This window comes from Micromesistius poutassou, assembly GCF_964030765.1.
Source record: "Micromesistius poutassou genome assembly, chromosome: 6".
NCBI lineage: Eukaryota > Metazoa > Chordata > Actinopteri > Gadiformes > Gadidae > Micromesistius > Micromesistius poutassou.
Genome location: NC_140276.1, coordinates 10,342,150 through 10,364,121, shown reverse-complemented (window position 1 = coordinate 10,364,121; position 21,972 = coordinate 10,342,150). Strand labels below are relative to the sequence as shown.

At 49.3% G+C, this 21,972-nt stretch overlaps 2 protein-coding genes across 2 annotated transcripts in view; both read right to left on the bottom strand.

Annotated features, from left to right (window-relative positions):
- Window positions 1-276: 276 nt before the first annotated feature.
- tdo2a (tryptophan 2,3-dioxygenase a) lies at window positions 277-6,398 on the bottom strand. Its single transcript, XM_084469392.1, has 12 exons — window positions 6,309-6,398; window positions 5,806-5,917; window positions 5,547-5,637; window positions 5,166-5,236; window positions 4,623-4,750; window positions 4,198-4,384; window positions 3,965-4,072; window positions 3,669-3,780; window positions 3,384-3,441; window positions 2,650-2,729; window positions 1,587-1,677; window positions 277-1,178 (listed from the first exon to the last, which is right to left on the bottom strand). Exons 1-12 carry the CDS (start codon window positions 6,341-6,343, stop codon window positions 1,019-1,021), a joined length of 1,233 nt encoding a protein of 410 aa, XP_084325518.1. The 5' UTR covers window positions 6,344-6,398; the 3' UTR covers window positions 277-1,018.
- A 5,873-nt stretch (window positions 6,399-12,271) lies between these two features.
- LOC311345486 (teneurin-3) overlaps window positions 12,272-21,972 on the bottom strand; it is a gene marked incomplete at both ends in the record, with an annotated part of 54,316 nt that continues 44,615 nt past the window's right edge. Inside the window, 8 exons of the mRNA XM_084469901.1 lie at window positions 12,272-13,027; window positions 13,365-13,495; window positions 13,902-15,513; window positions 16,387-16,683; window positions 17,779-18,014; window positions 18,817-18,992; window positions 19,581-20,464; window positions 21,532-21,686. Coding sequence (XP_084326027.1) covers window positions 12,272-13,027; window positions 13,365-13,495; window positions 13,902-15,513; window positions 16,387-16,683; window positions 17,779-18,014; window positions 18,817-18,992; window positions 19,581-20,464; window positions 21,532-21,686 — 4,247 coding nt within the window. The remainder of the gene's footprint in view (window positions 13,028-13,364; window positions 13,496-13,901; window positions 15,514-16,386; window positions 16,684-17,778; window positions 18,015-18,816; window positions 18,993-19,580; window positions 20,465-21,531; window positions 21,687-21,972) is intronic.

Sequence of the window (21,972 nt, the reverse complement as noted above, 5' to 3'; positions counted from 1 at the left end):
GTCTTGGCCAATGACACAACAACCATGACACAAGTGGCAAGGGCCGGTAACGAACCGCCGACCCTCCGATCATTGACCAACCTGCTTAGCCAATGATCACCACCCACCACCTGAGCCATGGTCGCCCCAGTAGTTTGTCGACCTCTGTTGTGTGTGTGTGTGTGTGTGTGTGTGTGTGTGTGTGTGTGTGTGTGTGTGTGTGTGTGTGTGTGTGTGTGTGTGTGTGTGTGTGTGTGTGTGTGTGTGTGTGTAAATGAGTGCTTGTCTCTGAAGACGTTCTTTATTAAGAAATGTATTATTTATTGTAAGTTATTACAACAGTTAAATAAGGCATCTCTATATGAATGTTTAAACATACACATTTATGTTCATCACACACTGTACAAAACATCTTTTCTTAACAAATCAGTTAAGAATCACATCAGTAAGTCTCACACAGCAATTCCATATATATTTTCATAAATACATAATAACATTCAAATAGTAAACAAAGTGTACTTTATATCATTAGATAAACATCAAGTTAATCTTTTGGTGTTCCACAACAATATTAACTTTATATTATAAAATATACGGTAGATTGTCTCTCCACTCTCTCCTTTCCCTCTCTCTCTGCTGTCTCTTACTCTCTCACTCGCTCGCTCTCACTCCCTCACTCTCTCTCTGTCTTCTCTCTCTCTCTCTCTCTCTCTCTCTCTCTCTCTGTGATGAAATGGTGATTGACAGTGGGAGGTGTCTCTGCTCAGAGTCCGTGTGATTGGTCAGTCACAGAGCTCCACATGTGGTCCTTCTCTGTGGGGTTTGGGTAAGGTGATCGCTGATTGGTTGAGTGGGGACTGTTTTGTGCTTTTAGTTACTGGTAAAATCAGAACTTTCAGAAGCACATTTGACTGTCCAACCATTTTTCCCCCAAACACAAATCTTCCTTCGGGCTTCTGTTGCAGAGTCTGGTCCAGACGCTCTGCCGCCCCCTTGTGGACACGTCCGGTACGGTGCAGTCTGACGGGTCTGAGGAGGATCAGCTGTCCTCCGAGTCCTCGCTGCTGCAGTACGAGCTGTCGCAGTACTCGGCCGTGTACAGGAAGGTGTGGACGTTGGGGTTGAGCTTAGGAACCCAGTGGCGTGGGATCAGGAAGGTGGCCAGGTTGAAGAGGTCCACGAACACCTTGTAGCGGTCACTGCATCAGAGAGGAGGGGCCACGTTAACACACATAAACACACTCAAATACACGTAAACAATGTCAAATACACGTTAATACACGTGAACACTGTCAAATACACGTTAACACATGTAAACAGTGTCAAATACATGGTAAGACACATAAACACATTGAAATACACGGTAAATATACAGCTAATTACACAGCTAAATGCAAAGTAAAGTCAGTAGATAGTTAAAGTTACCTGACAGTAGATCTCAGGTAGTGGTTAGTTGGTGCTAGTTAGTAGTTAGTTAGGGGCTAACCTGATGGTAGATCTTAGTTAGTGGTTAGTTAGTGGCTAGTTACCTGACGGTATATCGCAGGTAGTGGTTAGTGGCTAGTTACCTGACGGAAGATCTCAGGTAGTGGTTAGTGGCTAGTTACCTGACAGTAGATCTCAGGTAGTGGTAACCAGACGATCCTCCGGTTCCAGCTTTGCTGCCGATCATCCGATGAACCATACACACGTGGTTATCTACATAAAGACGCACAAAAGAGTTGTTTATACACTGCTAAATATGCCCGTCTTATGCACACCTTTTTCGCGGCATGGTCCACACGTTTACACTGCCCGAGGTAAATTGCCTGCTTGAGCTAGCACCCCAATTTACCCTCCCGGAACCTACACACATTGACGGTTTGGGTTTCATTCTGATGTAAATGCGACTGCTCCGCAGTTCCAGAGGGGAGTGCTTGGGTAGAGGTGTTGCTGCGTTGTCTAGACAGAGACAACGCAGCGATATCAACATGAGCAGTTTAACTGGAAAGAAAGTGAAATCTGCAAGCTGCTGATCATGGGAGAGAAGGTGATGCAGTCGCATTAAACGAAGATGGGGAAAGATGATGCGATCTACAAGAAAGACGCAGAGGAACTTTCCTTGTGAAGCTTTTGTCTGGATAAAAAACAAGTGGTCAGCAAAATAAAGAATATGTTGACGTTTTTGCACTTAATTAATCATTATTAATAATTAATCGTGTTTGTAGCCTACACTCAGATGTATACTGATTCTTGCATGCGAGTCTCTTGAATCATAAAAAAATAAAAACATTTGTAGTATGCAAATTATTCTAAAGAGGTCTGCTCTCCGTGCACAGCCACGCCTTGTCCCGTGAACCAAGAAAGCCCGCTCCCTGAAGACGGGGGATTTTACCCCCTCGGTTTTACACAGGCTACTTGAGATAAGACGGTGAAATTGCCGGGTGTGCCAAGTCACGACCGAACCGGCTTGACAGTGTAAAAACACCTAAAGACACACACACACACACAGACACACACACACACACACACACACACATTTATCTACACACAGAAACTGGGGCTATAGAGCCAGACGTGTCCCTGGTTGGAAGACTTTAAGGGGTTATAGCAGGGAGACTTTAAGGGGTTATAGCAGGGAGACTAGGGTCTAAAGGGTTAAGGGTTTCTTCTTCTGAGGTGTGAACTCACATCTCCATTTGGTCATCAGGGTGTCAATGTCCATGAGGGAGGTAAGGAGCTGGAATGGCACCTGGAACCGCGGCTCCTCCCTGGGGAGCAGGAGGCGGTCGGGTTAAGGGCTTAATCCCTACCTGCTCCTTAATGACCTGTCTCTGTACTGTCTGACCCCTACCTGCTCCTTAAGGACCTGTCTCTGTACTGTCTGACCCCTACCTGCTCCTTAAGGACCTGTCTCTGTACTGTCTAACCCCTACCTGCTCCTTAAGGACCTGTCTCTGTACTGTCTAACCCCTACCTGCTCCTTAAGGACCTGTCACTGTACTGTCTAACCCCTCCCTGATCCTTGGTGACCTGTCTATATATTCACTGTAAGTTGCAAGTGTCTGCTAAATGATTAGATAGGAGTAGTAAATGTAGGTGTCGTGGTACTAAGGGAGAAAATGACTGAGGTTCAAAGGAACTATGGGTAATGTCTTATCCACATTGAAACCAGTTGAAACCAGAAAAAATCTGTCAACAAAGGGCCCTGTTCCAAGGGGATCCATGTCGTTTATGACGCCCCCTGATAGCCCTCTGCTCGGAGCCCGTTATCCCATGTTTAGAGCAAAGTGGGGCCTAGGGTGACTGGTGACCCTGAAGCTGTTATCTCTCTGTGGTCAGTGACCTTATTCTCCCTCTCAGTTAAGTTTGTTATCTATGTTAAGGTTATGTTTACTGTGTGGAGAAAGAGCCAGTCCTCTCACCTGTAGAAGTAGATCATCAGAGCTCCCTTCAGGGCCTTGTAGGACAACCTGCGTTCACCTGCAGAACAACACACCTGTTACTACACACCTGTTACCGACACACCTGTTACGACACACCTGTTACTGACACACCTGTTACCAATACATCTGTTACCGACACACCTGTGACTGACACACCTGTTGCCGACACACCTGTTACTGACACATCTGTTAGTAACACACCTGTTACTGACACACCTGTTACCAACACACCTGTTACCAACTCTATAACTTTAGACAACTCACCTTTACTGAGGAGGTGGTCGTGGCGTTTCTCCTCGAACAAGGAGGTGAACACCTCCTTCTGCTTGACAAACTCGGCCATCATCTCCTCTTTGTCTTCAGAATCAGCCATCCCCTGCAGGGAGGAAACCATATAGAGATGTTTAAGTCTACCTCAGTTTTCCTCTCAAACCTTAACAAGAACCTCCTGAAGGAGAACAGAGAACCTGAAGGTAAAGACAGAGAACCTCTTGAAGAAGGACAGAACCTGAAGGTAAAGACAGAGAACCTCCTGATGGAGAACAGAGAACCAGCCCCACCTCTATCTTCTCCTTCTCCTCGGCCAGACCTCTGAAGATGTTCTCCTCCAGTTGACCCCAGAAGTTGAAGCCGTCCGCATCCAGTCCTGGAGTTCTCTCCAGCCACTCCTGAACCAGAAGCACAACCAGACCTTTATATCCCATAATAACCTCTTCCACGGTCCTCCATCGGATCATCAGAACAGCCTGAGGAGCACACTGTGAGCCCCTGCTGACCCTCTGAGCGGCCGTACCTCCACCAGCTTCAGCAGCGTGGGCTGGCGCTCGCTGGCCACCAGCTGCTCGTTCTCGGGGCCCTTGAAGTTGTCCCTGTAGTGGCGCCGGTTGTAGGGGACCCGGAGGGTGTCAGGAACCCCGATCTTGTTCTCCAGCAGACGGAACTGCAGACTCTGGAAGCCGGACGCCGGAGCCAGGTAGTCCCTGCACACATGAATGATTCACACCTTCATTGAATAACCCTTTAGACAGCATTCATTCATTCGTTCATTTACACTCCCTACTGCAGTGGGCCCCCTGGTCTCACTGCAGTGGGGCCCCCGGTTCGGGGCCCACTGCAGTGACCCTCCCTGTTGGGGGCAGTCCAAAGACTTGACACTACAGTAGAGCTATATGATGTAGAACATGTAGAATGTGCAGATGTGTAGATGCTGTGGTCCACCTGAAGTCGTAGAAGTCTAGGGCAGTCATGGTCTCCAAGACGGAGAACTGGTCCACCAGGAGCTTGAAGATCATCACCATCCTGTGGACCCTGGTGTTGACCTTCAGCATGTTGCGCTCATCACGCACCTACACATGCACACACACACACACACACACACACACATACATATACACACACACACACACATGCACGCACGGACGCACACACACACACACACACACACATACACATACACATATATACACACAGGCACACACACACACACACACACATATACACACACACACGCACACGCACACGCACAAACGCATGGGCATACACACACACATACACACACACGTGTACACACACACACACGCACACACACACACACACACACACACACACACACACACACACACACACACACACACACACACACACACACACACACACACACACACACACACACACACACACAGTGATTACTCTGAAACCACACGTTGAAGTAGAGGTTGTGTTCCAGTCCTTCTCGGATGTTCTAGTCGTGTATGTGCTTACGTGTCCACTGATGAAGATCTCCCTCACAGAGTCCAGCTCCCACAGGATCTGCTTGAACCACAACTCGTACGCTGCAACACACGCATCATTAATCATTAGTTATCAATCATAGGTTATTAATCATAGGTTATTAATCATTAGTTATTCCTTATGAGCTCTTGGTTCTGAGTTATTGCTTATAACATATTATGTATGATTTAGTAACTTATTATTACAACGTATTATTTCAAATGTATTACTTATCATATATTATTTATTGCTTATAGCATTATTTCTAATACCTATGTGTTAGGAATAACTTATTACTTATTACTTTTATTTATTCATCATTAGTTAAAATCTCAATGACTTCATTTGTGTTAATTAGTGTGTGTGTGTTACCTTGGTGTGTAACAATGAAGAGATGCTCATCATGGATTTTATTTCCCTTCAGTTCACTCTGAAGAACCTGGGCTCCCACCACCTTGTCTAGCTGTTAGGGGGAGGAGGAGAGAAGCGACATGTTAGGAGAGAGAGGAGGAGTGGAGGAGGAGAGGAGTCGTGTTGAGAGGACGACAGGAGGAGAAGAGGAGACATGTTAGAGGAGAGAGGAGAGGAGGAGTCGTGTTAAGAGGAGGACAGGAGGAGGAGAGGTTTGTACCTGTAGGTATTCTCCGTAGATGATTCCTCCTTTACTGGCTTTGTTGACTCCCTCCTGAGACACATCCTTCTCCTCCTCCTGCTCCTCCTGCAGGGAGTTTCTCTTAAACAACCTGCCATGAAGAGGAGGAGACAGAGAGAGGAGAGAGGGGGAGGAGGAAGGAGAGAGAGTAGTTTTACAGTGGGATATTAAATAAATACATGTATATTTCAGCTATTAGCTGTTTGTTTCAGATACAGTTTCCAACTGTTGTTCTGATTAATCACAGGTAGTTACTAGTCGACACTGAACAGTTAATAGTTAATAACAGGTATTAGTAGTCGACACTGAACAGATAGTTAATAACGGGTATTAGTAGTGGACACTGAACAGATAGTTAATAACAGGTATTAGTAGTGGACACTGAACAGATTTTATTTAACAGTTAATTTAGTTAATAAGTTAATAACATAACAGACACATGAACAGTTAATACTTAAGACGGCATGAGGCGGTAGACGTACAGATGCCTCTTCTCAAAGAACGGACATCCACTCATGGTTATCTGGAAGGTTTCCTTCTAGAGTCTTCTGGGTCAAACTTACCCACTGCCGGCCGAACACAGCCTTTAATGGCTCCCGTCAGCCAATCACAGGCTGGCTCCCACATCCTCCCCTGGTCGGCCCCGCCCATTCCTGTGTGAAGACATTGTTTATCTTGTCCCATCAGATCATCAAGGCCACAAAATCACGATGCATAACCATGTTATTGTAGAGATCACAAACCTTGTCATGTTATTGTAGAGATCACAAACCTCATCATGTTATTGTAGAGATCACAAACTTCATCATGTTATTGGAGAGATCATAAAACTTGTCATGTTAGTGTAGAGATCACAAACATTGTCATGTTATTGTAGAGATCACAAACCTCGTCATGTTATTGGAGAGATCACAAACCTCGTCATGTTATTGTAGAGATCACAAACATTGTCATGTTATTGTAGAGATCACAAACCTCGTCATGTTATTGTAGAGATCACAAACCTCGTCATGTTATTGGAGAGATCACAAACCATGTCATGTTATTGGACATATTCGGTTAATATTCTATTATTGTTCTTACTTTTTTAATATCTGGTCACCTTAAAATCATTAATATTATAGTCACTATTAACAATATATTTATGCTTTACTTATATAATAATCATATATTACATACAATAAATGTAATAACCGTAACAAACCTAACATACCTAATATCATTATAATATACCTAATAATAAACTAATAAAGAATAATACATTATATTATAATAAACCTCATAATGTTCATTAGACCTAATAATGGACAATATTCATATTCATGATAACCCCAGGTGTGTATTTTAATATTCCTGATAGTCCAGGCATGTATATTATATTCTTAATAATCCAAGGTATGTATATCATTATTCCTGATATTCCCAGGTATGTATATTAATATTCCTGATAGTTCCAGGTATCTATATTAATATACCTGATAATCCCAGCTATGTATTTTAATATTCTTAATAATAATATTCTTCATTTTAAATATTCTTAATTAATATTCCTAATAATCCCAGGTCTGTATATTAAAGGAGTAGTTCAGAATTTTGGACATCAGACCTCATTTCCAAGTGAGCCAGTGTGTTATTTGTCATTGGAGACCGTTTTCAACACGTTTCATTCAGTCCTTCTAGTTGCAGAAATCACTGGTGCTAGGCTAGCGCAAGTCGATGGGATTCTGCTAGCCTGCCACTCCACAGTACACCTGAGGAAAGCAAGTATAACGCCAGACTATCGACATAAATGTCTGTGTTGATAGAATAATGTTAGGAATGAAACTATCCTTGTATCGCAATGATCGCAATACATTTTGAGGGACTACTTTCTCAGCAGTGGCGGAATTTCACTTTGCTCCGGTGTAGCAACCAATTCACTACAGCAGGACGTAAACAGAGTAGCCTGCTTCCAACTACAGGGATTATAAACTAAATGCGATGCAAGGGTAGTTTCATTTCTAACATTATTCTTTCAACACAGACATTTATGTCGATAGTCTGGTGTTATAATTGATTCGCCTCGGTGTACTGTGGAGTGGGTAAAACTGTTTTTATTGGCAGGCTAGCAGAATCCCGTCGACTTGCGCTAGCCTAGCACCAGCGATTTCTGCAACTAGAAGGACTGAATGAAACATGTTGAAAACGGTCTCCAACAATAAATAACACACTGGCTCACTGTGAAATGAGGTCCGATGTCCAAAATTCCGAACTACCCCATTAATATTGCTGATAGTCCCAGGTGTGTATATTTGAGTTGCTGAGGCTGGTTGTGATTCGTGCTGCGCTGCAGGGACCCTCAGTCCGGGTTGGGGTTCGGCCGACCAGGGATCTGTTGAACAGCCCTATTGGGGGGCAGGGTGAACCACAGCTCTGAGGTCAGCTCTCTCAGCAGGAGGCTGTGGGCCAGAGTTCGTGGCCTCGCTTTGGAACAATAAGACTTTAGAACACATGCACTCCAGTAATTGACGACACTGGAAACAGTCAATATTTACCGTCGGGCTAATAATTAATCTGAGTTGACAACATCCATCATGCAGAGGTTTGGTTTGTTCAGATGAAACAGCACTTCTGCTTTCAGAATAAATAGATAAATAATAATAAATGAACGTTGTAGTAAATGTCTACGGGATGTTGAAGGTCACTCAGGTCTGAGGTCAACAGGAAGGTGTATTAAAGAGGAACCTCTCTCCGACCCTCCGGTGGATGACCTCTCAGATTGTTGTTGTGACGGAACGGAACAACCAGGTCTCCATAATAAACTACATAATAATACTAATAGTGACAATGATTAATAATGATAACATGAATAGTAGCAGTAATATTAATAATAGATAATGTTAAGTCATATTAATGATCATTCTAGTTACATTATTAACAATGAGTAGTTTTACTACAACTAATAATAGTAGCAATATTGCTTGTGTTATTTCAATCATGAACTATCCCACCCCTCCCCCTGCACTTTGACACTTTGACAATTTTAGATATATTTATAATATTCTTCATTTCTGTTAAAACTTGTATTTTATTTATTTTATTTATTATTATTATTATTATTATTAATATATTTTTTTGAGTATGTCACACATATATTTCACTGCACATCCTTTATGAGTATGGGACAAATAACACCTTGGAATTTGAATCAGAGCAGGAACGTGCCCCTGTAAATGACGGGACCTGCTCCTGTAAATGGTGGGACCTGTTCCTGTAAATGGTGAGACCTGATCCTCTAAAGGTTGGGACCTGCTCCTGTAAATGCGGGGACCTGCTCCTGTAAATGGCGGTTCCAGGTTGAACGGTTCTGTTTGTTATCGTTCTCTCTCCAGCAGTACCTGTTTCAAACACTCAATGTTACATGTTTACCTTTTAATAATCAAGTTGAATGTTTGTGTTTGCTTTTCACTTCTCAAACACAACAAGGACCAAAGGTGGAGGAGCACCATGTGCCAGTGAGCATGACCTGTGTCAGCGGGGGAGGGCCAGGGGCCGTGGCCATGTGTCAGCGGGGGAGCCAGAGTAAATAAACACGATGAAGTCAACGTTCCCTAAAGGTCCCATGACATGCCACCAGGTGTGAGTGTGATTAGCCGTTACAAGCCGTTTTGAAAATTTGGCTCTTATGACATCACAAGTGGGAGTGTCCACCTAGATGTGTGCTGGATAGATCAGTGTACCAACCTACCCAGTGGACTGTAGCAAACGTTGCTCGTCCATCCGTCCCCCACATCTAGGTGGACACGCCAACTTGTGATGTCATAAGAGCCAGATTTTCAAAACGGCTTGTAACGGCTAATCACACTCACACCTGGTGGCATGTCATGGGACCTTTAAAGTCACACATTGTTGGTGAGTTATTATTATCATGCTCATCTTCACCAAGTGTCCAGGGGGCGCCGCTAGAGGGCGCCGGAGACCCACCAGATCCAGCTGCTGTTTCGGAGGATCTCCGCCTCTCCCTAATGGAGAATAACAAAGGTCTCGTAATAATCACCATCCTCATCTTCATCATCCAATCAAAGGACGTAATTAAATGAATTAAACACCATAATCTGTATCGAATTAAATCAACAGAAAGCCTGCGATCGACTGAGGGTTTACTGTCATGTTGTCCTCTCCCTCTGTCCCGGCATTCTGTTCCTCACTCAGCAGCTTCTCTGAACCGTTCTGCGGAATCTTGCTGCAGAACACGGCTCTGCTCTCTAACGTCGTTAGGACCTCCTATGAGGACACTGAACACTACGACGAGACATAACGAACACCATGGGGTTATGTAGAGATTACAATGTTCTAAGATTTCAACACTACTATGTTCACAAGGCGTTAAAAATAATTCTGTGTAACATGAATAACTAAAGGTCTTCTGACGAACAGAAGTTTATGTGTATTAAAAGATATTAATTAAAGAACATTTAACTACAATAAACTACATTTTAAATAATATTTATTTCATATAGCCTATATTCAAAAATGTACAGAACCCTTAGAAATAACATTATTTCTTTCTTAGAAAGAAATAATAATTAGAAATAACCTAAAATAATAAGGCTAAATAATGCATATAAATACAACAATATTAAAGTAATCAAAGTAGACACTATTTAAATAAAGAAAGAACACTATGTTACCTTTCGTGTTTGATAATTTAATCACTTAAACTCAAAGGAACACTGTATTAAATAGTTAAAGAACACTACACTGAAAACAATCCTCTGGTAAGAACAACAATAAAGCAGAGAAGTGGAGAACCTTCCAGACTAAGACGGATGAGGTCTTCTTGTCGACACTTGAAATCTGGAGCGCGGTTCTATATTTGGAGCGACTGAACCGTGTTCACGTGAAGCGCCTTCATGAAATATTTGTGTCCATGAAACATTCAGACGGCGAGGTCATAAGTCACTCTGCCCCATAAACATTACATTTAGTGGAAGCAACATCTCACCCCTCGCTGCACACACACAGGAGCATCAGCTGGTCAGGTGATCAACTGACCAGGCGATCAAACGACCAGCTGATCTCCTGGTCAGGTGTTTCATGGGCAGAACGGAGGGACACCGGGTGAAATCGGTTGTTCTTTATTGGATGTAGAAACACAACATAAAGCATGTTTATATGACGGTACACACAGCTCATCAAAGGAAAAGGAAACACACAACTAATTTGCATAATTTACAACACATTGTGTCCCTGTGCTCGCGGACGCCATGGCAACGGTTAAATAAACATGGAGACGCCGTCTTCGCTATGCAGGGGGTTTGAACGCTTTACAGAACGCTTTACAGTGCTGATCAGGTGTCTGGCAGGTGAGGGCCGTGTGGAGATGCATCATGTAAACATCGCTTTTCCTCCGTTAAATATTAAGTCTTTTTTTTTTATCCATTAAAACAAGAAACATAAAAACATTGTTTAATCTCTGGTCTCAGTGTTCTAGAGAGTCTGGTTCTCTGGCTGGTTTCTCTGAGCTGCTCCAGTGAGCTGGTCCAGTGAGCTGATCGCTCCAGTGAGCTGGTCCAGTGAACTTGTCGCTCCACTGAGCTGGTCCAGTGAACTGGTCACTCCAGTGTACTGGTCCAGTGTGCTGGTCGCTCCAGTGAACTGGTCGCTCCAGTGAGCTGGTCCAGTGAGCTGGTCGCTCCAGTGAGCTGGTCGCTCCAGTGAGCTAATCGTTCTGGTGAGCTGGTGGCTCCGCTGAGCTCCAGGTACATGCGTGTGGTTACAGTGTTCAGACTCCTGTGTCTCTGGAACAATGCACAGCACTGTTCCAACGTAAGGACTTCATTTACAAAACACACCCCTCTTCCATCTCCTCCTTCACCTCCTCCTACTGCATCTTCTCCATCTGCTTTACTTCCTCCCTTATCCCTCCCCCATCTATCTCCTTCTTTGCCTCCTTCCCCTCTCCTCCTTCACCTCCAGCCCCCTTTTCCCTCCTCCACCTCCTCCTCCTCTCCTCTTGCTGCTTTCTAACCTCCTCTTCCTCATCCACCACCTTGTCTTCCTCCTCCTCCACCCCCTTCTCCTCCTCCTCCTCCTCCTCTTCTGGAGGCCCTGTGCTCCTCCTCCTCCTCCTCTCCTAGAGGCCCTGTGCTCCTCCTCCTCCTCTCCTGGAGGCCCTATGCTCCTCCTCCTCTACTGGAGGCCCTGTGCTCCTCCTCCTCTACTGGAGGCCCTGTGCTCCTCCTCCTCCTCTCCTGGAGGCCCTGTGCTCCTCCTCCTCTACTGGAGGCCCTGTGCTCCTCCTCCTCCTCCTCCTCCTCCTCCTCTCCTGGAGGCCCTGTGCTCCTCCTCCTCTACTGGAGGCCCTGTGCTCCTCCTCCTCCTCCTCCTCTCCTGGAGGCCCTCTGCTCCTCCTCCTCCTCCTCCCCTGGAGGCCCTGTGCTCCTCCTCCTCCTCCTCCTCTGTGTTACCTCCTCTTCCCGATCTCGCTCTGCCTGAGGAAGTGGATGTTGTTGGCGCTGTCTGCCAGCTCGGGGTACTGCTCGATGGAGAGCACGAAGTAGCCGTCGTAGCCCAGCACCTTCCCGCTGCTGAGGAGCTGCCTCTTCTCCCCCTCGGTCCAGGGCCGCGCCCCCTCCTCCCCCTCCCTCACCCGCTGCTGCTCCCGCGCCCACGCCCCCGCCAGCGCCGCCTGGCGGGCCAGCTCCACCACGCGGCCCTTCTCCTCGTCCACCGTGGAGCCGTAGCGCACGTGCAGCGCCAGCGCGCCCCGCCGCACCTCCACATCGGCGAAGCGCCGCGTGCGTCCGTCCAGCACGGTGGTGGACTGACTCACGCTGACGTTCACGCCGTTCTCCAGCGTGCGGTGGCCGCTGGTCAGGTGCAGCGCGGCCAGGTCGGCGTCAGGCAGGCCGGGTTTCACCAGGTAGTGGGTGTCGCGGCCCTCCAGGGTGAAGTGGAGGTCCTCCAGGTAGAAGGCGTTGTTGAGGATGGAGGCCACCTTCACGCAGTCCTCGCCCGCCACGTTGAGCGCGTGCGTGTGCACGCTACCCTTGTACACGGCGAACATGACGCCGCGGCCGATGGGGGAGGAGGGAGCCGAGAACCAGAGCCAGGGCTTCTCGCCGCGCCGGCCCCGGGAGTAGCGCACCTCCGGCAGCCGCTCGAAGGACAGCAGCGACACGGCCTGCCGGTTCACCTCCCGCTGGACCCCCGAGATGGCCTGGGGGAGGGACGGGTTAGCGCTGCGCACCGACTACGAAACACGACATGACTGTCTGCCATCTGATATCTTCACACTCTATAGCGCTGCTAGAGCAGCTACAATCGAGAAGGATCTAAGATCTAAAAAGCATCTCAACATCTTTTCCCATCCCTCAACAACATCTCTAAACAAGAGCTAACCGCGTCTTTACATCTACATCTACGTCTACACAACATTGCTACATCTCTCTACATGTCTACACAACACATCTCTCTATCTCTACATGTCTACGCAACATCTCTATCTCTGCATGTCTCCACACCATCTGGTGCGTGAGGTGTTCCTTGGTACTGACCGGCAGGTCGTCCCAGAGCTGGCTCTTCTTCAGCTCGTAGGATGGCACGCTGAGGTCGAACTTGGGCACGGGGAAGCCGGGGATGGTGTTGTGGAGGTGGAACCCAAAGGTCACCAGCCAGCTGTTCACATCTGCAACACAAAGACTCATATTAGCGTTGTCACGGACGCTGTTCTGTATTCACACTCGCTCTCCTGCACGGTTTCCCCCTGGGAGTTAACCACATTATGGAGCGAGACCAACACACTGACTCACTTAACTCATGAATAACTTAAGTGATATTTACAACACAAAACATGAGCTTTGATGTTCCAGCACTGCTGCAGGCCCTCGGCCACATGGAGAACACGTGTCATGTGATCTATGGTGTAGGGTTCACATGTTATGTGATGTGTTGTGTGAGGTTCACATCATGTGCACGTCATGTGACATGTTGTCATGTGACGTGCTGTCATGTGACACCGCTGTCATGTGACGTGTTGTCATGTGACACCGCTGTCATGTGACATGTGTCATGTGACTGTGGGGGTTCCTCACCGGCCACGTACTCCCGGAGCTCCAGCACCTTGCTGATGGGGTTGTTGCTCTGGAACATGTAGAGGTTGAAGGGCACGGGCTCCTTGCTGACCCGCTGCCAGGTGCTGATGTCGGGGACGGTCCAGCGGCCGGGCATGATGTCGTAGTCCCGCTCCCCAAAGTGCAGCAGCTTGGTGAGGGGGTCGTACAGTCCCCCGTGGAAGCCCAGCACCAGCTGGAAGTCGGGGTTGGAGTCGAAGTAGACCTCGCCGTAGGCGGTGTACTGGAGCTGCTTCACCAGCAGCCCGTTGCTGGTGAACACGGCCAGCGGCGTGCCCGTGTTGTCGCAGGCGATGTAGAACTCCTCGCCACTGCTGATCTCCATGGCGAACAGGTGGCCCTGCAGGTCGTAGTACAGCGAGGTGATCTCGGAGCTGGAGTGGTTGTACACGTGCGTGATGCGGGCCGGGTAGCTGAGGTCGGCGTAGAAGTACTGCAGGTGGGGGCCGGTGGAGGTCTTGGTGGAGACGCGGCGGCCCAGCCCGTCGTAGCGGTACACCACGCTCCAGGCGCCGGCCTTGCTGTACACGCGCACCAGCAGCCCCTTGGAGTTGTACTCGAAGATGTCTGCGCCGCGCTGGCGCAGGAAGCCGTCCTCGTCCAGCCGGTACTGCACGTCGCCCAGCCGCGTGATGCGGTCCCGCAGGTCGTAGCGCAGCGGCAGCAGCCGGGCGCTGTTCCCGGGGTTGAGCAGGTGCAGGTTCCCGTTGAGGTCGTAGGTGTAGCGCCAGGTGGCCTTCTCGTTGAGGTACACGGCCTGCAGCTGGCCGTCCACATCGTACTCGTAGGCGTACTGTGTGGTGTTGGCGAACGGGCCGATCTTGATCTCGCGGCGGATGACGCGGCCCACGTCGTCGTACTGAAAGGTGATCCAGTACATGAGGGAGCGGAAGATCTCGTACTGGATCTCCTTGATGCGGCCGTGAGCGTCAAAGTGCTTGGTGTAGGTCATGACGGCGGTGGAGATGATCTGGTTGATGTCGTAGTAGATCACGCCGAACTTGCCAAACTGCTCGATCTTCCCCGAGATGTCGTCGAACTGGTAGAGGTCGATGGGCAGCGGCGTCTCATTGATGACGCCCTGCACGCTGGTGACACGCAGGCTGCTGTCGTAGGTGTAGTCGAAGCGGGCGTTCACCATGCCGTCCTCGCTGAACCTGAAGATCTGGCGGTCCACCAGCGGGCCCACCTGCCGGTAGCGGATGGAGCAGATGAAGCCCTCGTTCTGCAGGTTGACCGTCTTCAGCACGCCCGCCGTCTCGTCGTAGGTGAAGCTGACGCGCGTGGAGTCGTACAGGATCTCCGACAGCTTGTTGAGGCGGCGGTAGCGGTAGAGCACACGGCGGCCCGTGCCCAGGTGGGCCACCCTCAACAGGAGGCCGTCCTCGCTGTAGTCCACGGCCACCGAGGCGTTGCTCTCCGGGGGGTGGTACAGGTTGCGGTAGTAGCCCACCGAGCGCAGCGTCTGCATGGAGTAGCGCGCCACGCTGGGCATGGTGACCGCAGAGAGCCGGTCCAGGGAGTCGAACACGAAGATGTACTGACGCTGGCTGTGGAGCAACAGCACCAAGGACTAGAGAGAGAGAGAGAGAATGGACAGCATGAGAGAGAGAGAGAGATAGAGAGTATGGACAGCATGAGAGAGAGAGAATGGAAAGAGAGAGAGCAGAGCATGCATGGACAGCATGAGAGAGAGAGAGAGTATGGACAGCATGAGAGAGAGAGAGAGAGTATGGACAGCATGAGAGAGAGAGAGAGCATTTGATGGTATTATAGAGAAAGAGAGCGAGAGAGCGACAATCCCAGGTTAAAAACAGGTCCAGATAAATGAACTGAAACTCCACCGTAAAGCAATTTTAGAGAGATACGTTTAAAGTGAATGCTGATGAAATAATAATGGATTCTAAAGCCTATGAATTATTCAGTGTATTGAACTGCTGGCTGACTAACCTGCTTGGGGCCTGATTAATCGTTACCATAGTCACTTGTTCATTTAAAAAACATCATTATCTGCTGCTAACAATGATTTGTTTCTCCTTCTGAAAGTCGTGCTAATGTGTTTTATTATCATTATGCTATTAGGCTTGTGGCGGTCATCCTGTGTGGAGGAGTCCTCATGCTAATTATTAGCCTAATGCTAAACACACAGCAGTTAACTGGGGCTGATGAAAGCCCCTGCAGGCCCCTCACTCATGCTAGCCCTGCTGCTAGCCAGAGCTAGCCCTGCAGCTAACCCTGCTGCTAGCCAGCGCTAGCCCTGCAGTGACGGAATTTCCTATTTTCTTTCCTCCTTGGTAAGCCTATAGAAGCAATGAGCTGGACTCCAAATTCTTCTTGAATTAGTTTGACCTTTGACTTGTGTGAGCACCACACACCTTCTCCAGGTAGGTGGTGCTAACCTTCTCCAGGTGTCAGTCCTCACCTTCTCCAGGTAGGTGGTGCTCACCTTCTCCAGGTAGGTGTAGCTCCAGGTGCGTCCGTCGGCAAACACCCTGGAGACCAGGCGTCCCTGGGCGTCGTACTCCACCCGCTCCACCGTGGGCCCCCTCTGCAGGACGGTGATCTGGCCGCTGCTGCTGCGGCTCACATTGACGGGCAGCAGCTTGCTGCTGGGCACCCACACCACCGGCTGCCCCGTGGCGTCGTAGATGATCTTCAGCAGGAACTTCCTGTGGTCGTCGTAGATCTTCTCTGTCCGCAGCGTGCGGTCGTAGTCCACGGACAGGATGTTCCGACCGTTGACCTGGTGGGACGACGGGGGGGGGGGGGGGGGGGGGGGGGGAGCTAGGGTTAGGGTGGGCTAGGGTTAGGGTGGGCTAGGGTGGACTAGGGTTAGGGTTAGGGTGGACTAGGGTTAGGCCCAGTCCCATTTCTCTCCCCTTAACAAGAACACTTGCTTTGAGTGCCCTTAGCTGCAAGTCAGCTCCAGAGCTGGCTAGCGTTCAAGGGTTGATTTTAAGGGAAAAACAGCACTCCCCCCCCTTGTCTATTAGTATTGGGACACCCTACCCCTTCGCAAGAATTGGGACAGGGCCTTAGGGTGGGCTAGGGTTAGGTCAGGCTAGGGTTAGGGTGACTAAGGTTAGGGTGGGCTAGGGTTAGGGTGGGTGAGGGTTAGGGTGGGCTAGGGTTAGGGTGGGCTAGTGTTAGGGTGGGCTAGGGTTAGGGTGTGCTAGTGTTAGGGTGGGCTAGGGTTAGGGTGGGCTAGGGTTATTGTGTGCTAGTGTTAGGATGGTTTAGGGTTAGGGTGGCCTAGGGTTAGGTTGAGCTAGGGTTAGGTTGGGCTAGTGTTAAGGTGGACTAGGGTTAGGGTGGGTTAGGGTTGGCGTGTTGAGGAGTGTGTTGATGATGTGTGGTTTAAGCCACCTCACCTAGTCTCACCTGGCAGAGGGGTCATGTAGCAGTGAAAATTACGTAACAGTGTGAGGGAGATTTAGTATTGGTGTCTGGAGCCAAGATCTAATTCTAGCTTGGATCATCTAGATTGTTCATCTAGAGCTAGAGCTTCATCCAGATAGTTCCATCTAGAGCTGTCCTTTCAGATCTGTCCATCGAGATCAGTCTCGAGCTGAGATATGTGTAAGTAGATGTTTCTCTCTAGAACTTTTAATCTAGAGCCATTTTTCTAGATCTGTCTGAAGCTGTCTGGGGCTGTCTGGAGAAATTCAGTGTCAGCAACGAGGTACCACTGTTAGTGTGCCAAACTGGACCATTTCTAAACCATACCCAAACCGAACCAAGTGTTGGTACTGGCCCCTTGAGACCAGGGGGGACGTGGTCTGAGGACCGTGGGGAGTGCGGTCAGAACACGATGACCTGGAGGCCAGGGAGGACGTACCCTGAGTTTGCGTCCGAACACAATGACCTTCCCGCGGCTCTGCTCCTTGCGGAAGCGCCACTCCACCAGGTTCTGGCCGGTGTCCCCGGGGAGGCTCATGTTGCGTCGCGCTACAGTGGGGTTGGCGGCGCCCGCCAGGATGTGGGGCTCAGTCTGGTAGTGGGTGTCCATCCCGTTGGCGTAGGAGATCCTCAGGGAGTTGTCAAAGCCCACCTGGTAGCTGCTCCTACACTGGTCTGGAGGAGCAATGGAACGGAACACCATTAGATACAACCCAGCAAAACCAATAGAACAGAAACAGTAGCACTAGCTCTGATGCTCTCCCCCAGTGGGACCAGTAACATGATGTCGTATAACCATGCATATCTAACCAGGCAGAGATAACTTTAGGCTTTAAATGGAATCAGATGTTCACAGAGTAAAAAGCAGTTGAGAAAAATGATCAAAACTGAATCAAGGAGGAGATTCTTATTGAAAAACTGCATGATCTTTGCTTTTATTCAGTTAATCTTTTAATGTAGTTCAAAAATATCTTCTTCCTTCTTCTATTAAATTTGTTGTAGTGATGTAAAACCAGCCGACATTTAGATGTTTAGACATTTAGAACGAGATAATAGAGAATTCCTGATTTCAGATAACGGGACAAGGCAGGGTGTGCAGTACTGAGAGGCCGGTGATCTACAGAGTCATGATACATGACTCCACCCCACTGAACTCTGCTTGCCTTACCCCAACACTGACAGATAACCTCTCAAGATGGCTGCATTACGTCAGTCCGGATGTCCACATGGGGTCTGAGTCAGGTTTTGGTACTTTTGGTACTAGTGATGTACAAATCAACATTGAAACGTATGGAGAGTCACATAATATCCCTGATGTGAAACAGCTAAACGTGTCTCTGAAATTGAACTGGGTCAGCGGCGGGCGAGGACACGCATTCTGCAGCATCTGCTGCAGTGGGAACAGACCAAACATGCCGCGGGTGGAATGACAGCACTTCAAAGAACTGCTCATCCCTGAGAGCCGGCGCAGCCTCACCTTGAGTGAGCGTGTAGAAGGCTCGCAGCGTGGACGTGTTGGTCGTTATGCTGATTTCCTCATCCGTCAGGGAGCTCTCGATGTCCACCGTGAGCGCGCTGTTCAAGTCGGTGTACAAGTTATTCACCGTTCCCGTGGGAAACGTCACGTTCATGAGCCGCCCTTCGCTGTCATAGCTGTTGGAGAGCAGGGAAGGAAAATGGCAGAAATTTGAAAATTGGAAAAAAACTGCTTTCCAATTGCAGCACTTTGCTTTTCAAGACCGCGGGTCTGTTGAGTGTCACCATTCACTCTGCTGTCATTTCCTACAAAATATTTCTTATTTAACCTTTTCTGAACCACAAACATTCTGGAGCATGATTGAAGGGAGCCGTGCGGCCATCTTATTGGCAACAGACGTGTGAATCATTTCAACAATGACCACTTTGAGGATTTAAAGAAGACCTCCTCTGTATGAATTAGCGTGTCATCATGTTGGCTAAACACTTCTCTTAGTGGCACCCCGCTATAATTAAACATTCCCAGACAGAACACGACGTTGTGACAATGGCTGTCAGAGAGGTCACCATGGTGACCCGGTTATGCCTTTAAACAGTAGAACATGCCGGAAACACAGCGGGAGCAGCGGCTTAAACATATGAACCAGCTAATAGAACTCAGAGACATAACTCAATCAGCTGAACCAGCTAGTAGAAGCAGAAAAGAGGTGATTGGTAGAGAGAGAAGCCCCTCCCATTGGTGTAACGTAACGAGGTCATGCTTACTCATAGAAGGTGGTCCAGCCGATCTCGGAGGTCTTGGTTGCCAGGAGGCCGTTGTTGCCATGGTAGGTGAGCAGCACCAGCTCCATGCCCTGGGCGGTCAGCGTCTTCAGCCCACCGTTGGTGCCCATTGCCAGCCAGATCACCTGGTTGTCGGGGGCAACGATCCGCACCGGCATGCGGTTTGGGTCCCGCCGGATCCTCAGGGTGTTGCCGTTGCTGTCGGTGACAGCAGTGACGTCGTTGTCAGTGCTGTAGCTGAAGGAGAACTTGGGCTCGCCGGTGAGCAGGCTGGCCGTGTGCTGGTGCGTCCCGTTCAGGTCGAACACGTACAGCTCCTGGACGTCCGGTGACGCCACCTCGTAGGAGCTGGCCGTGGAGCCCAGGGCGGGCCCGTTCCTGGAGACTGCCCGGATCCGGATGTTCCCCAGATCGGCCACATACAGTGTGCCGTCCGGCGCCGCCACCAGCGAGGACGGCCCGTTAAGCCGCGCGTCCTTGGCATAGCCGTCCCCGCTCTGGTAGCAGTCGCAGTTGGCGTCATTCTTGCAGTCGCAGTCGGAGGCGGCGCCGGCCAGGTGCGTGATCTCTCCGCCCACCGACACACGGCGGATCCGGCTGAAGCGCCGCTCATCCGTCTCGGCTACGTAGAAGTCGCCGTGGTACGACACGGCCAGCGACACGGCGTTCTCCAGGGTGCTGAGCCGCGCCCGCTGGCCGGTGCCCGGGCGGGGCTCGCCCCCGGACAGCGGGCAGTGGAGGGGCCTCCCGGCCGCGATGCTCACCTGGCCCGCCTCCGTGATGCGCAGCACGATGTTGCTGTCCAGCACATACAGAGAGTTGTCCATGGGGCTCACGGCCAAGTCCGTCGGCCACTCCAGGATCACCTGAAGACACACGGGGGAAGGTATTTAGGTGTCAGGCACTTTGTTAAGGTTCCTTTGGAGTCAGACACACTTTGTTGAGGCTCCTTAGGAGACAACACACAGAGGAAGGTACTCAGGAGTCAGACACCCTGTGTTAAGGTTCCTTAGGAGTCAAACACACTTTGTTGAGGCTCCTTAGGAGTCAAACACTTTGTTAAGGTTCTTTAGGAGTCAAACACACTGTGTTAAGGCTTCTTAGGAGTCAAACCTCCTCAGAAGGTTCCCTCCTAGGGGTGGGGGGGTTCTCCTGAAGAGGCTCAGTGTTAGGGGGCGTCCTAGGACCTGGTCCTGAGGACTTAATGCACTAGGGGCGCTACAGAGGATTCTATTGACTATAGCTCTAGTATTGTATTACTGCGCATGGATTTATACAAACTTCCCTCCTCCACCAATAGACCCTGCTCATGTTTTAAACATAGCCTTTCCTCTGCTGCCTTCTCTCCAGGAACTGAAGCATGACCTCCACATGTCTCCAGCAGCTCATTTGGATCCAGAGAACCAATCTGCCGTGGTTATGACAGTCTTATGCTAATGTGTCGGAGAGTGAGACGTAGCAGCTGATGGATTTGGCCTTGAAACAGGGAATTGTGTCAGGAAAAACGCTGAATTGCTCCTGAATCGACATCTTCCAGATGGTAATTAAAATAGAATTCACAAATATCCACCGACAGCCAAAGCCTGGGTTAGCAGAACCCGGCTGGCCGAACACGGCTAGAAGAACCAGGCTAGCAGAACCAGGCAAGCAGAACCAGGTGAGCAGGACTAGCCTGATAGAACCAGATGAGCAGGACCAGGCGAGCAGAACCAAGTGAGCAGGACCAGGTGAGCAGAACCAGGCCAGCAGAACCAGGTGAGCAGAACCAGGCTAGCATAACCATAAAAGCCAGCCAGCTGGTCTTTACTGGTGGGCCATAAAAACCTTTATCTAGGTGCTGTGGCCACCCTAAACACAGAGTCACAGAGCTGGGTCAAACGGGTCTACCAAGGTCTGAGGGGGTCTGAGGCCTGGCGGGAGGGGGGACGGGTACCTGGTTGATGTCCATGCTGCTGTCGCAGGTGAGTGGCCGCGCAGACGTCAGGTCGTTGGAGCCCAGGAAGGTGGAGATGATACCGTTCTGGTCCACCTTGCGGATGGTGGTCCCGTCCACGAAGTAGATGAGGCCATTCCGGTCCACCGCAATGCCTGGAGGAGGAGGAGGAGGAGGAGGAGGAGGAGGGCTTAGGGGCGTGTCCGAGGGGCACATACCCCTCTCCCAAAATTGTATTGGCCGACCTGAGTGTTGGCCCAACTAAACCGAGAACCGACAGCTCTAAAAAGAGTTGATCAACTCTAAAAAGAGTTGAACATGTTGAGCAATACACATCAGAGAACGGTTTTAATGCTCAGAGCTCAGGATGTGTTGTTCAGGTCACATTGTTCAGGCTCTCACTGTGAGGGCCTTTAGAAGTTCAAGTAAATTCATCAGAAG

Excerpts from the sequence above, each read along its gene's own strand:
- tdo2a (XM_084469392.1), bottom strand. The coding sequence starts at position 6,343 with ATGAGTGGATGTCCGTTCTTTGAGAAGAGGCATCT. Across the intron at positions 5,237-5,546 it reads CTTCATTGTTACACACCAAG|CGTACGAGTTGTGGTTCAAG; the intron begins GTAACACACACA and ends CGTGTGTTGCAG. Across the intron at positions 1,678-2,649 it reads CCTGATGACCAAATGGAGAT|ATAACCACGTGTGTATGGTT; the intron begins GTGAGTTCACAC and ends GTCTTTATGTAG.